At 42.2% G+C, this 14,970-nt stretch overlaps 2 protein-coding genes across 10 annotated transcripts in view; one reads left to right on the top strand and one right to left on the bottom strand.

The window, feature by feature from the left end:
• The window catches only part of vav2 (vav 2 guanine nucleotide exchange factor), a 259,563-nt gene extending 245,412 nt beyond the window's left edge, over nt 1–14,151 (top strand). For 4 of the 9 annotated variants that reach the window (XM_061734430.1, XM_061734433.1, XM_061734431.1 and 1 more), the window contains 11 exons: nt 287–300; nt 446–464; nt 879–1,006; nt 2,102–2,173; nt 2,343–2,404; nt 2,679–2,795; nt 6,542–6,629; nt 6,719–6,842; nt 8,838–8,924; nt 9,312–9,466; nt 11,993–14,151. In XM_061734430.1, coding sequence (XP_061590414.1) covers nt 287–300; nt 446–464; nt 879–1,006; nt 2,102–2,173; nt 2,343–2,404; nt 2,679–2,795; nt 6,542–6,629; nt 6,719–6,842; nt 8,838–8,924; nt 9,312–9,466; nt 11,993–12,040 — 914 coding nt within the window. In that variant the 3' untranslated portion in view covers nt 12,041–14,151. The remainder of the gene's footprint in view (nt 1–286; nt 301–445; nt 465–878; nt 1,007–2,101; nt 2,174–2,342; nt 2,405–2,678; nt 2,796–6,541; nt 6,630–6,718; nt 6,843–8,837; nt 8,925–9,311; nt 9,467–11,992) is intronic. The other 5 variants (XM_061734432.1, XM_061734437.1, XM_061734436.1 and 2 more) reach the window with 2 other exon arrangements.
• A 426-nt stretch (nt 14,152–14,577) lies between these two features.
• LOC133454469 (coxsackievirus and adenovirus receptor homolog) overlaps nt 14,578–14,970 on the bottom strand; it is a 15,559-nt gene continuing 15,166 nt past the window's right edge. Inside the window, exon 6 of the mRNA XM_061733198.1 lies at nt 14,578–14,928. Coding sequence (XP_061589182.1) covers nt 14,727–14,928 — 202 coding nt within the window. The 3' untranslated portion in view covers nt 14,578–14,726. The remainder of the gene's footprint in view (nt 14,929–14,970) is intronic.

The following is a 14,970-nucleotide window of genomic DNA, read 5'->3' on the forward strand; positions in this document are numbered from 1 at the left end:
TGCTAAATATAATTACTGTTGATAGGGAGGGGCTGAAAGCACAAAAATAGGGTCTGAATTGGAGGAAATATTGTGACAACCAGGGAGGAAAGTAACCCTGTAGTGTTCTACGGTACCTTCATCCTCAGCTACTCCAGAAAGTTGTGCCTGTAAAACTGCATTATACAATCAACAATACTCTTCACATAAACTGTCATTGTACAGTCTGATTTTACACTTATATATGATGACAGCAGGTTTATTGTGACTCTGTAACAGTCTCCATGTTTTATTTGTTTTGTTTTAGATCCTCTTGATTTGGTGAGTACAGCTTCTGTTCATCGATATCCAGCAACATGTTCTCCTTGTTATTGTCTTCCCTTGTGAAACAGCTGCACACGTATTAAACCATTTCAATAGTGTTTTATCAACATTTTCTTTTCTTCTCTGTTCCTTTTTTTTGAAGGAGCCTGGAGTGTCATCAGGTATGCACACTTCCCTTCAGTCAGTCAGTATTGATCTGATGTCAGCTGTCAACGTTCTTGTGGTGGCAGACTAGCACAGCTCTCTACTGCCATCTAGTGGATGAATTTATTTCATCATTACAAACCTACCACAGTGGGTGGCAGTGCAGATCATGGTGATCGATACATTTCCCATACATTATTTTAAATTGGAGTTTTCTCGTAATTTCACGGCATGCAAAATTGGTAGACAAAAGGAGAAACCTGTAAAGATAAGTTCAGAACCATGCTGTAGTTTTAGGATATCGCGCCATCATCAAGTGCTCAAAATTGTTGTGCATTATATGCAAATAAAATCCACAGTGAGCAGCACTGTTTGCAACAACCTAACCGTGGTTCCCACTTTATTTAGCAGACACTTAACTATGTTTCCAGGTCCAAAAATGGTGGCGGTGAGGAACTACCATGGTACACCTACACCTCCAGGGAAAACTCCTCTTTCCTTCCAGACAGGAGATTTTATTGAGCTGCTGAAGGGAGATCCAGACACCACATGGTGGGAGGTACTGAAGTCAGTCAATTAAAACTGAATTTGTCATATGTTTTCACAGGAAATGTAAAAAAAACCTGTTTCAAAAGGATCAGCTCCTGCACAGCATTTTCAGTGCCAGTTAATTACCACGTTGCATCTCATTTGATCAATCTCCGCTAGTATTTTCTTGCTCTGACTTCCTGGAGTCTTGTCGTCCCAACCCAACACGGTGAAGCCAGATTGCATTAGTTTGTGAAGTTAGGTCACTGCTCTGAAATATTATTAATATAATTTGTCAAATCAGTTGAATAAATTAATGTAATTTGTCAAATAATTCATACATTTTGTCAAATAATTTGTCAAATTATTCATATAATTTGTCAGAGCCGGTTGTGCATCATAGCTGTTGGTAATATTTGTCCTCTCATACATTATTGGTGCTTTACCATCATATCTGGGGACCCCGCAACAATAAATCATTCTTTTGGATGAAGGGAGTTGTAACTCTACTTGCCGGAGGGTCCATTTGGGCACCAATGCTGAAGCACGGAATTTATATGCGAATATCACGCTTGCTTTTCTCAAAGTGACTCAGGGCAACATTTTGATGCTTTGAATTTATCTTGGCTATTACACTCGACAGCATGGCAGTTTAATCTATCTGTCCAATGTGAGAGGGCGTGCTGCGTTCAAAATCGATTCCTCCAGGCTGCAGACAGTGAAGCCGCTCCGGCTTCTGTCTGACACTGATGGGTAACGCTGATGGATGTGTTCTCATTTAGCACATCATACAGCATCAATATGTAACGTGATGCACAGCATTGTCATGTGTATTCAGTGTCAAATTAATATGGCACCTTTCAAACTGTTCTCTTCCTTTTTTGAAAAAATTCCTTAACTTTCATTTCTTTATAATAAATGATTCAGTCCTATTTAAAGCTGGCGTAATACCGCCACTAGGGGGAACCAAAGTGTCAGATTTTTCTATTATATACATTGAGCTATAAAGTGAGTTTCCAGGAATGAATTTAGGAATTAGTGTTTTGCACTGATCAGAGATTTAGTTTTTTCTTTTGGCCTGCATACACACTTATGATTTGTCCACTAATGAACCTTTATCTTGCAGGGGAAACTGATTCAAACTCAAAAGAGTGGCTTCTTCCCCAGTTCGTGTGTGAAACCTTGCTTGGATCCAAAGGTAAGTTTGTCATATATACTAAGAACTGAATCTGAACATGTTACAGAGGCCCCTGTCTTCGCCTTCCTGACCATTTTACAGCAGATGTGCCATATACAGCATAAATACATGAGTTATTGAGCTGTGACTTTCCTGTCCTCTTATGTGTGGTGTTTGTTACTTGCGACAGCCCTTCCAGTCATTATCCAGCCGGCAGTCCTCCAGGGAATCAGACTACTATGGATATCCTTGGTAAGGCCCTTAACCTCCCAGTGTAGTGAATGTAATCGCTAAGTAGACTGTATGCTGTTGTGTTATTACCCTAAGGTTGCTATCCTATAATTAGTTCACATCTAATGGTAAAGATTTACTCTGTTAACATAATGCACTCATTTAAAGCAGGCTGGCTCCAAGTAAAAGATTAATTACTACACAGTTGTTTCATGTTCCGTATTTTCAAAGCCTTCACTGTGTCGGTCAATAATATAAACATGGAGGTCACATCATTAATTCTGCTTCTCCGTAGGTTTGCGGGGAACATGGAGCGCCAGCAGGCAGATAACCTTTTAAAATCCCACAGTAGCGGGACCTACCTTATCAGAGAGAGGACAGCTGAGGCGGAGAGGTTTGCCATCAGCATCAAGTGAGCATTTCACATCTTACTGGACAGAAAAATGTCAAGGGGAGGGTTTATCCATATGTCAGGGGAAACAAACATTGTCATGGGAAGTCCAAGTCAGCTTCTTTTTTTTTTTTTCTCAGCTTTTTTGGTTGCAACTAATTAACATTCAGTAATTGCTTCTTTTTTCAACATGAGTTTGTTTGTTCCACTTCTGAGAAAATGTATCCTGGAGATAAATAATGTTTGAGTTCTTACTGGGTTTGTCACATACTGATGTGTTACGAGCGCGGTTTCAGACAGGTGCAAAAACAACTGCAGGGACCAACATTTAAGTGATAAACAAATAAGCCTTAATGTTTGAAAATTATTTAAATGTATTCAGTAATGTATATACAAATATTTGAGCAGCTGCACAAATTACCCTAAAGACAAGCAAAAGTAAGAGCTCAATGATACGTATTTGTAATTCTGTCAAATGTTTTTAGACAAAATAAAAGCCCTAAACAGATCAGTGACTGTGGGCAGCCTTCGCAGAGTTCAACCATCAAAAACAGGTCCGACTTGCGACCGACAATGTGGAACAAGCTCTGACACTGGATGTACAGGGACCAGGGGTCCGGTTTCATGGCATCAGGATTGAGTCTCTGCTTTTTGCAGATGGTGTGGTTTTGTTGGCTTCATCAGGGCATGACCTTAAAGTCTCACTAGAGAGGTTAAATCAGCACCATCAAATCTGAGACCATAGTTCTCAGTTGGAAAAAGGGTGGAGTGGCGCCCACAGTTATGTGGACGCTGCTTGGTCTGTCGTGGTTAACAAGGAGCTGAGCCTAAAGGCGAAGCCCTTGACCAATTAATCTAGGCTTCTTACCTTCGGCTATTGTCACGAGCTGTGGGTAGTGACCAAAAGAAGGAGATCGTGGATACAAGCAGCAGAAATGAGTTTACTCCACAGGGTGTCTCCGCTGGCCTCTCCCTTAGAAAAAGTGTGGGAAGCTTGGGTCATCCGGCAGGGGTTCAGAGTAGAGCCACTGCTCCACATCGAGAAAAAGCCAAATGAGGCCGTTCGGGCATCTGGTGAGGATGCCTTCTGGATGTCTCCCTGGTGACGTTTTCTGGGCACTAGGAGGAGACCCCAGGCAAGACCCAGGACACGCTGGAGGGATTATGTCTCTTGGCTTGCATGGGAATACCTTGGGATACCAACAAATGAGCTGGAAGAAGTGCCCTAGGAGAGGGAAGTCTAGGCTTCCCTCCTTAAGTGGGAGATATACTTGCTGTTTGACCCTGCATTCGGGTCCGTTCGCATCCGTTAGCGTTCACAGCCAACTGCAACGTCGCTCGCGCAGTACGCAAGGAGAGCGCGTCTCCTCTATAATAAACCAGCTGGTGGAAAAAAGATGAATAAACAAGACAGCAACTCTGGATGAAGAGGAGATCACTGCACTGTTCTGCTTGTGATCTCATAAAGAAAACGGCGCCATCAAAGATGGTTTGTCGGGCCGTTCAACCAGAGCCGTCGGGAGACTGGAGAGCTAGTTCAACCTGCTGATGCAGCAACTGATGATGAGAAACAGCGGCAATGTTTTTCGCATTTCCTCCGTTTCATTTAACGACTTGTTACATGGGATTGTCCCGCTGATTCAGCACAAAACCAGACACGGCGAGTCCGAGACCGCAGCAGAGAGCTGGCTGTCATCCTGCGCTACCTGATGTGGATGTAGCAGCCAGTTACAAACTTGCAGCGTGCACGCGCATGTCATCAGGAGATTAATTTGCCAAAATATCTGGAGCAAAGTCTGTGTCGGCCAAGCGATGACTGATGAACCTCTATATCCAGCTCAGACGACTGATCGGTGGACAAAACAGCCGACCAGCATCATCACCGCTGCATCTTCTGATGAGCACGGACATAACGAGCACGACTCTGCATCTGCACCAGGACTGTGTTGATCTGCCGCCGCTGTTTTGACACGCATGTTTGTCACTGTGCAGCGGCGATCTCACATCATAAATGTGAGGATAACAGCTGCTCAGCCTCTCTTCATAACAGTCCGCAAGTCCGCGTCCAGTCATTTGTGGTCAGCTGGTATCTGACCAGGACCAGCGCCACTAGCGGGCAGAGCGAGAACTGCAGGTCACGTACCAGTGTCTTTTGGAGAACGTGCCTGTCGACGCGTCAAATGATCGCAGGATACGCATGTCGGCCATGATTAGGTATGGGAATTGATAAGATTTTTCCCATTCCGATTGCATTTTTGATTCTGTTTAACGATTCGATTCTTTATCGATTCTCTTATCGATTCTCATTGGGAAAAAAGGAGAACAAACAGGTCGATTAGCATCAACTTAGCATCAAAGCCCCCAGCTTTGGGCTCCTTAGCTTTGGATTGCGGAGGAAAGCCCAGCCGGCCGAGCCCTAACCCTGGATTCACACTGATAGCGTCAAAAATCTCCTGACGCCAGCATCGCGCTGCTTGGTAGATTCACACTGAAAGCTGCAGCACTGTCGGCTGCAGTGGGCGGGGTTTTCAAGCTGCGCTGCAGAACTGGAGGGAACAAAGTGTATATAGCCTACACATATCTATATATAGCGTGCACATCTTCAGTTTCCTATTTCACCATGGATCACACTTTGGGAAGCCTTCTTCATATTTTAGCGGTATTTCCGCGTAGATAAGAGTGGGTTTGGTCCCGGATCAACACCAACCATCGGCGAGCCGTTGGTCCCGGTGAAGCTGCAGTCTGTCTGCGGTGAACACTGACACACCGGGTCTGAGCGGATTTGGTCATATTCTTTAAACTGTGTTTTGTGATTAATAAGCACGGTTTTTAATTATTTTGCGTTGGATCAATGTAGCAAATAAAATCATTCGTACAATCCAGCCCCTCAACCATCAGTTACGTGTTTCACATGAGCATTTCAGGTAAAAACGGCAGTCAAATCAGCAAAAATGTCAGTTTGCTGGATGAAATATATTAATTCCTGATAAAATAAGTTTGTTAGTGCACAGCTCTGCTCATGTGTGCATGTGAATGAGTGTACGTTTGTGTGTACATGAAAGTACAATGTGGATTGAGGCTTCTCGCTTCGGGAATCCCGGTCTGTGATTGGACGCTGCCTCGGCGTCGCTGCTGCTCATTTGCATAAAGTTCAGATTTTTCAACTTCAAATTGACGCTCTGGGCGCGCTGCTCCCGACGCCTCCGCTGCCTCTCGACGCGCGCTTTCATAGAAAATGGATGGCAAAATGGATGTGACGATTTCAGTGTGAATCCAGGGTAACAGTTCCCTCCCTTTGTTGAAATGTCCACATTGCAAGAATTGTCGCCCTGTTGTCATCCTTTTTGGTAAAATGTAACCAAACCTTCGAGCGTTTAAGCCGCTTTCTCCCCATGTTTTCCTGCTGGGCACGAATGCGCACGTTGCGCAACATGCGTGGTGACGTCATTGGCACCCACTGGAATCAATAAGGGAATCGTTTGCAAAAAAGGCAAACGATTCCAAGGAATTGAAACACTGAGAACCGATTCTCAACAAGACCCGGTTCTCAATTCCCATCCCTAGCCATGATGCATGCGTTCTGAACAGCAAGTATATTTGCCCCCTTAGGCTACTGCCCCTGCGACCAAACCCTGGATAAGCAGAAGAAGATGGATGGATGGATGGATGGATGGATGGATGGATGGATGGATGGATGGATGGATGGATGGATGGATGCATGGATGGAACAGCCATAAACAACTTACTTTTGTGCTTTCTCTTTACAGATTCAACGATGAAGTAAAACACATCAAAGTCATCGAGAAAGACAACTGGATTCATATCACTGAGGCAAAGAAGTTTGAGAGCCTTTTGGTAAGACATATACATGCAATAATAAAGATAACTTCATGGCAGTTTCCGAGCAGATAAATGCCATTTCTATAATTCCTCTCGTGCAACAGGAGCTGGTGGAGTACTACCAAACCCATTCACTGAAAGAAAGCTTCAAGTTGTTAGATACCACGTTGCGATACCCATACAAGTCGAGAGAGCGCTCGCTAACACGGGCAAGCACGCGCTCACCAGGTAACTAACTCTTTTCTTCTTTCAGCAGATAAACACTGCAAACACTTCTTCTTCTTCTGCCTCTTTATTTCCTCACTGATGCAGTTTTTTCTTTCTTGGCCAAAAATATGCTCCATTAACCATGAACACATTCTTGAGCTTAACTCAGAATAAAAGCCTTAGCGATGACTTCATTACTAATCGGTCCTGATGAAACTGTTTATATGATGGCGTCCACAAGTTCTCAAGTATCCATGTCTGTTCTCCAAATGAGTCAATTCCCGGTATGGCCCATAATAACCTCATTGATCTTCACGGTTATGGTCATTAGCTTTGGATAATGATATTATGGACTGAGTTTCCTCTGTAGGAATCACCTTTAGAGAGTAGTGATTTGCGAATCTGGAGGGAATCCTGCACGGCAGACCAAATCCAACCACATACATATTCTTTCCAAGATATTTAGAGCCCCTCACAATCCCCCACACAGTGCTGGAAGACAAATGCTACCGGGGAGAAGAGCCAGTGAGCTTCCTTGACAGGATGGCCGCTGCCATTATGAATTGGACTGGAATAAGTGGAGGGAATATACTGCTTTCGATGTTTTGGCTCAGGGATGAACTGCGCACCATCCTAATTAATCCACCTGTCTCTATGACTAATTATGACTATGCTAATTTGTCTCAGAGGAGATGCTATAAAATGCTAGTGCAGCACACAGATCCAGCCCCCCTGCCACCTCAGCTGTGTAATGGTTGTTAGTGAGGGTAAAATAACAGACAGACCGCCTCCTACTCTCTTTGTCTTCCCACTCATCTGCTCCTGCCAGGGCCAGAGATTCTTTTGATTCATGCAGAGATCAATCGAGGGAGGCCAGAGGTGAAAAGAAGAGAAAAGGAGTGCAGCAGTCTTAAATGATATAGAGTGACAAAGGGGAAGTCAGCTAACTGGAAGGTTTGTGGAGCCTGAATTGGCTCCATTCTCTGTTCATTAGACGGTATGAATGCTGGCCCGGGTCCTGCGCTGGCCCTGTCTGCTCTGCCGTAGCTCGCTCTGCACAAAGGAGTAACTGCTCTTTTGGTTGAATTTGGAATTGGATGGAGACATTTTTTTAATCATGACTGTGTCTGAAAGAGCACAGCGTGGCATTTGTGTGACTGCAGCCTTGTTGCATGCACAGTTTTAGCTTCTCTCTTTCCTTTAGAAACCAGGGTTAGGTTGACACAGATGTTGTTTGGACCATCAGGTAGTGTAAACATATGGGCTTGAAAATATCCTGAAAGGGGAGCTCATGTGTTGGACAGTGATATCTACACTGTAACAGTCGTACATTAATGAAAATACATGAGGACAAGAGGATTTGAATGAATGAACTGCATTTAAGTGTCTTCACTGCAGAGAAAATAACCCTTTTTACATGGTTTTATGTAACATGAAGTGAAACATAAATGGAGACTGTATGAATACCAGATTAAAACAGTGAAATAAAAAATGTTAATTTAAAAATGGCATCTTTAAATTAAACATAGTAAGGACTAGGAATGGGCGATATTTTACCGTTCACGATATACCATCAAAAAAATTCCCCACGGTAAGAAATTGCCATCTCGCGGTAAAAACGATAAAGGAAGGAAGGAAGATGAAAGAAAGAAATGAGCCAGAAAGAAAGAAAGAAAGAAAGAAAGAAAGAAAGAAAGAAAGAAAGAAAGAAAGAAAGAAAGAAAGAAAGAAAGAAAGAAAGAAAGAAGGAAATGATGATGAGATAGGTTTATAGTTACAAAGGTGGAGTTGAATTAGTATTTTTTTTATCGTCATTTTTATCGGGATAAATGCCAGAAATTATCGTGATACATTTTTTAGTCCATACCGCCCATCCCTAGTAAGGACAGTGCTTCAGTGGTTTTGAGTGTTTTAACTCTGCTTTCTTCAATGTCTCTGCCTGCTTGTACCTCAAATATGTTGCTGCTTAATTTCTTCTCCTCTCTCTTTCTCTCTTTCTCTCCCTCTTCCTCGTAGCAGCCACCTGCGCCTCCTATAACTTTTCCTTCCTCAGTCCACAAGGCCTCAACTTCTCTTCTCAGAGCTCTGCTCCCTTCTGGTCAGGTACTTTCCACCTCTCCCTTCCTTCCTCGCTTGTATTGTCTCTTGCACCTCATCTCCTACTTATTACTCTTATGTGCTCTAAACCTCATTACTCTTTCTCCATGGCACTCTTTTTATTAACAACATTTTAATGTCTAAGAAGTCTAGGATGAGATTCATTTAGCAAATCAAGAATAGGAAACCAATTTCCTCCGCAGTGATGCAACCGTTTGTTCATTCCTGTATATGCTCAAATGTCCTATTTTCTTTTGGAACACTATCACAGCTAATCATCTCCAATATTTCCAAGTGTAGATAGGTTTATTCATCTCCATTGACTGAGCATGTCTTGTGACGATTCTTCATATGAAAAGGAAAGGGCTGAGCTGTCACTGTTCCCACTTGCAGTGTTTACTCCTCGGGTGGTCAGTACGGCAGTGGCCAGGTATAACTTTGCAGCACGCGACATGAGAGAGCTGTCCCTGCGAGAGGGAGACATTGTCAAAATCTACAGCAAGATCGGCGGAGACCAGGGCTGGTGGAAAGGAGAGGCCAACGGAAGAGTAAGTGTTCACTGAAGAAAGCTGGGATGTAATGTTGAATGATATATTTTGGGGATTTTTTGGGTAAGTTTGCCATGGAGTTTAACAGGAAACAAAAAGGAACAAACGCTGATACAAACATAAGCCATCAACTTCAAAATTATAGAATTGCACATAAGTCAATATAAAAGTAATTTCTTGAAAACCGAGGGCACAATAGAGGCTTTTTGAAAACAGGCAAGATTGAATTAATAGTTTGAATCATTAATCTGAAAAAAAAGGAAAAAAACTATCAAAGCAGGTGCTTCGGAGTCAAAAATAGAAACTTGGCTGCTGGGAGATATGCCAGTTCAACATGCTGGCTATAAGTGGGTGTAAACTCAGCTTCTATTTTAATATTTAAAAAAAATGTTTTTTTCCCATTGAGTTTTCAACTTGACTATTTTAATGTGCTGCTGTGGAACCAGACAGCGTGTCCACTTATAGCTGCTACAGTCACTTACGCTGAACTTTTCTGCACTCTGGCGTTAAAAAGTGGTTCCACCCAGCTCAGTGCCCTCACCTGTCACTTCACGGGATCTCAATTGGTGCTGCATCCAGAAAGTGCCCAGTTTTCTTAGAAATAGAATAGAAATAGAAAGCCTTTATTATCATTATACTGGTACAATGAGATTAGGCAGCAGCTCCGTAAAAGTGCACACATGCAAAGACTATATTTCTCAAAGAAAATGAGAAACAGGAAACATAAATTACCAAAACACTTTTTTTTTTTTTTCAAGGATTTTCAGAGATTCAAAATTGTCTTAAAATGTCTTATACCCAGTTTTAAGGCTGTCTAAATGTTATTTTAAGAGACGTACAATTGATTAAGCAATATACACTGGTTTTAAAAGAGCAGTAACACTAGGAGATTTCTTTCCCAGCTGCTCAACAAGCCTTTCCCTGAAGCCTGAACTCTGATTGAGTCACGATAACCCTAATCCCAGATTAGTTTGGGGTAACTCTTAAATACATTACTCAGATTTTTGAATCACGCTTTTTCTGACACCTTACTCAAGACCACTTTATCTTGAGGCGCCCTATTTGGGAAAAACTTAGTTCAGGTTTGAAGTAGCAGAGGTGAGAATTAGCACTTTCAATTGTAAAGCCGATTTCTTAGTTGGAAATGAATGGATTACCTGCTCTGGTTTAAGAATCAGTTGCTGCCATCAACAGGCAGACTTGCGATATGTCTGCAGCAGTGCCAAAGATGTGCTGCTCTGTTGTGTCAAAGGGAGAACAGGTCCAAAAGGTGACATTATTAATTAACCTAACAATCTGAATTCAAAGCATCACACTCAGACTGATGAGTTCAGACTTCCTGGTGGGGCTCAGAGTAAAGCTGATGCTCATTGCATCAAAAGTAGCCAGCTGAGGTGATTTGAGCATCCAGTCAGAGTGCCTCCTAGAAACTGGCACTCTTTGAATTGTAGTGTTGTACTTAAAGATGTTGCCTGTAGCAGTGTCATAAAATAGTATTACTGTGGCAATGTAAAGATTGGGTTCATTATTTTATCAGAGTTTAATATAGCAACCCTCAGCTCCTCTGTCAGGGTGTCCATTTCCAAACAAATGAATGAGGTTTAGCGTGACATAACACTGTATATGACGTAGGTATGTCACCTCAAGTAGTGGAAGTGCATCAAATGCATACAGTAACAAAAGCAAGAACTTGGAGTCAAGGTCTGGCAAAAGTTTCCCAAAAACTCACCTCTAACATCCAAAAGTTGCCATGCACGGTGCTGTAACATTTGATTACAAAATAAACATATCTGTTGTTTGTGAAACTTTAAAATAGAAATGTTTACCTGATGTATCTGGGTTGTCAATAACATAAGCGCCTCTGTGTTCAATATAAATAAAGCTGAGGCATTCCAGTTGTATTAATTAAAAAACACCTGCTTGTTAAATGTCTGTTAAACCAGGAACATAAAATTAAAATACGTCATGATGAAAGATGTAAAGTGAAGAAATGCAGACAGCTTCACATCATTCAAATCAGCCACGTCTTTTAGTGATATGTCGTATAAATGCACTCTGTATAGGAAGCTCATTTTGTCAGAGCAAATCCATCTGACACTGATAGATCAGCCACATGTCACTCTCAACACCATCTAAGCCCATGAAAAAGCTACTGAGGAGCTTCTCCTCAGGGGGGGGAAATAGTTAACACATACTGCAGTATTTGATCACCTCTCCTGTATCATGCAGCGTTTGTTAAGATGTCAACCTTCTTCCAAATGTAAGATCAAACCCAAGAAATAAAACCACAAAACCTGAGACTAACGATCAAATCCTCCTGTGTGCATAACATACCCACAGATCCAGCCACCTGCAAATTAAAGTGTTGCTGTGGCCATAAATACCCCCCGTTTCACCTCTGCTGGTTCAGAACTTTCTTCATCATTCAAAAAGTTGGAGATATTGTTACCTAGCAACAGCTGAAGTAGCTTTCTGAAGTAGCATCTCTGAGAGTGCAAGTCTGAATCCTGCTGTTTCATATTGTAGATCGGATGGTTCCCCTCGACCTACGTGGATGAAGAAGGAGTTCAGTAGGGCCGGGATGCTGCTGGGCCCACTACTTTTAAACCAGGAACCACGTTCAGTCCTCAGATGAAATGACTCTCTCTCCAGGACAATAACACAAGGGAAAGAAGGGCATTTTTTTTTTCCAACGTTGCTGGATAATCATTTTTCAGCAAGAATTTTTACTGTTTCTCTATCTTCAATTATGCATCAGCTTTTGTTTTTGCAGGATGCCCTGTTTAATTTCTGTACAGAAAAGAAGAATGAGAACTGGCGTGCCGTCTGCAGACCTCGCCGGGCTCTGCAGAGACTTTGCTGAAACGAGGACACAGCAGAAATTAAATGTTGATAGCTTTACTTTAAAAAAAGAAAAAAAAGAGGCTCCCCTATAGTGCAGGTTTGTGCGAGGTGAATTAATTGTACAGTATAGATAATTTATTGAATAGAGATTATTATCATTGCTAATGATTATTGTGGGGCAGTTGGGTGAAGCGAAGAATCGGATCAGAAGAAGTAAAATAAGAAAAACAAACAAAGATGCTGTGTTTTCATGTTGAGAGATTTTTGCCTTAGTTGTCATGGTGATGCCTTGTGGGCTGATACCACTGGAGGGATTTGAATTTGTAGACTTCTCCATGTATGCATGTGCCCATGCACGGCCCACACAGACAGATGCCCACACACACACACACACACACACACACACACACACACACACTTACAACAATGTACAGTATGGTGCCTTTGAAGACTGGTCGGTGCTTACAGAACCTCAGCATCAGCCGGTAAAGAACATCGCCATCCCAAACAGACAGTGGTTAACATGCAGGGGACTTTACTAAAGGAGGGGAGAGGCACGAATATAACATTGTGGGGGATGCTGGCGTTTTTGAACCCTCGTTCCTCCTCCTAACTGGAGACTGGATTGACTCAGAGACAGCTGGAGGAGGTTGAATTTTTGGGTTTATTTTTCCAAGCCAACAGTGTCACATCCTGAGTCGGCTGGAAGCGAAAGGAAACCATCAAGACATTCAAGTCCAAAGGCGATGTCACACTTTTAACTCAAAGTTCATTGCATCCCGCACAGACTTTTTATTTTATTTTAAGTCGGATAGCTGAAACAATAGCTTTCTTTTAATACTTTTAAGCCAAATTCATCAATGTCTCAGTGTCTGCATGAGGTTTGCTCTATCATTATGAGTTTTGCACCTTGCCTTACTTCTTTTTTTTTTTAATTTCAGACAAATGATCAGGTGACCCTTAACGTCAGTCAATTACTATGTGTGAAATTCTTTCTGGTGCCGTGTTGGATCATTGTCCACCTGGAGGGAACCTGTGTGTGCAAAACATTAATACCCAGAAGGAGTGCAAAATCATGTTTTCCTCATTGTTTCCTTTTAATCCCAGTCATTTCCTGGTGCTGAAATACTGCTCAGATGTGCAGCCATTCAAACCGTGGTGCGCTGGCAAACGGCTTTAATCAGTTTTTCAGTTGAGAGCATAAACGGATCTGTTGGCCTTTTAGATTTTATTCCCTAAATCTAAGATTTTTCTTAGCTTTGTCAACTCAGATTTCTGTATAATGTGAATTCAATTTGTCATGACATAGCATTTTCTTGAATATATGGCCTTACCTCTCACATCAACGTTTTCTTCATATGCACATCTGTATTTCACTGTAAGACTGCAATGTTGCTGCAAGAAGTTCAGGAAACTGTCGGTCACAAAAACCAGTTGAACTGCCGTCCCACGCTCCACTGAGGGGGGGGGGCACATCAGCTCCAGTCGCTTCACCAAGACGCGATGGAGCAGAAGAAGCTTGTCATTTTAGTTTCTAAACTTTTGACCGTTGATGTGTGTTTTCCGCGCAGACCACTCGTCCTGAGAAACACGGAGTCCCACCACTCTGTCAGGAACAGGATGCCTCCATGACGTATGGAAAGGGAGGGGTGGGTGGGGAGGGATGGGGATGCGGTCGCTTTTTATGTGGTGGACAAAAACCCATTGCATGTGACTAATTATATGTCAACTCCTGTCAGTTCATCCTTGAAAAATAAGTACTTAATTGTGTACAATTTTTTGAATGGTTGAGTATTTCCAAATGAGGTCTATCATGAAATAAATATTTCTTTTGATTTAAATTTGAGACTGTATTATTAAGACTTCTGGTGTTTATTTTTCCCTTAATTCTTAAATGAAGCATGATGCATAATAAAGTAGAGGATAATACTCTTAACAGTCGTTAAAACACTGAACTATTACATCCTAAATCACCACAGAGCACAGCTTTAGACTCAAGTGCATTCAGACTTGTGCTGTTATGTTTTAAAGCTTATTATTTTAAAGCCCTCATCTGCATCCACATTAGCATTTAAACCTTCACATACTATGTGACAACCCATGTTTTACTGGAAATTGTTTTTGTTGCTGGTTGTTTTTACGCTGAATTTCCTCATGCAAAAGTATGCAAGCATCATTGAATGCATGAAAGATTTGATATGAAAGATGACACACATTTTTCTGTTTCCACATCTTTGTTTATGCACATCTTTGTTACAGTTTCCCATTTTAAATATAACTGCATAACTGTGGAAACAGCCTTACAATTGATTCAATCAGTGTGACAAAGTCTGTTTTGTTCAACCTGTTTCAAAGCATCCGTTTAATCATCACACAAGGAGGTAAAGTCTCCTTACGTGATCTTTGTTGCTAAATATCAGACTGGATATCCATACTTGCTGTCATATTTGATGGGTGTGAATCCATGGTCGATGCTGGATGGCGTGTTGGCGTATCCAGTGCTGGACAAGTTCCTATCACTCCCATCCACCTGACAGTAGGTCGCCTCTGACTGCTGACCGCTGCTCCGGTGTGTGTGGCGACTGCCCGGCCGGCTTTCTGGAGGTGCTGCGTCCTCCCTGTGTGACATCACAGCAGAAGCTTGAGTTATTACAACTTTG

Source organism: Cololabis saira, chromosome 11 (assembly GCF_033807715.1).
Source record: "Cololabis saira isolate AMF1-May2022 chromosome 11, fColSai1.1, whole genome shotgun sequence".
In the NCBI taxonomy this organism is placed as follows: Eukaryota; Metazoa; Chordata; class Actinopteri; order Beloniformes; family Belonidae; genus Cololabis; species Cololabis saira.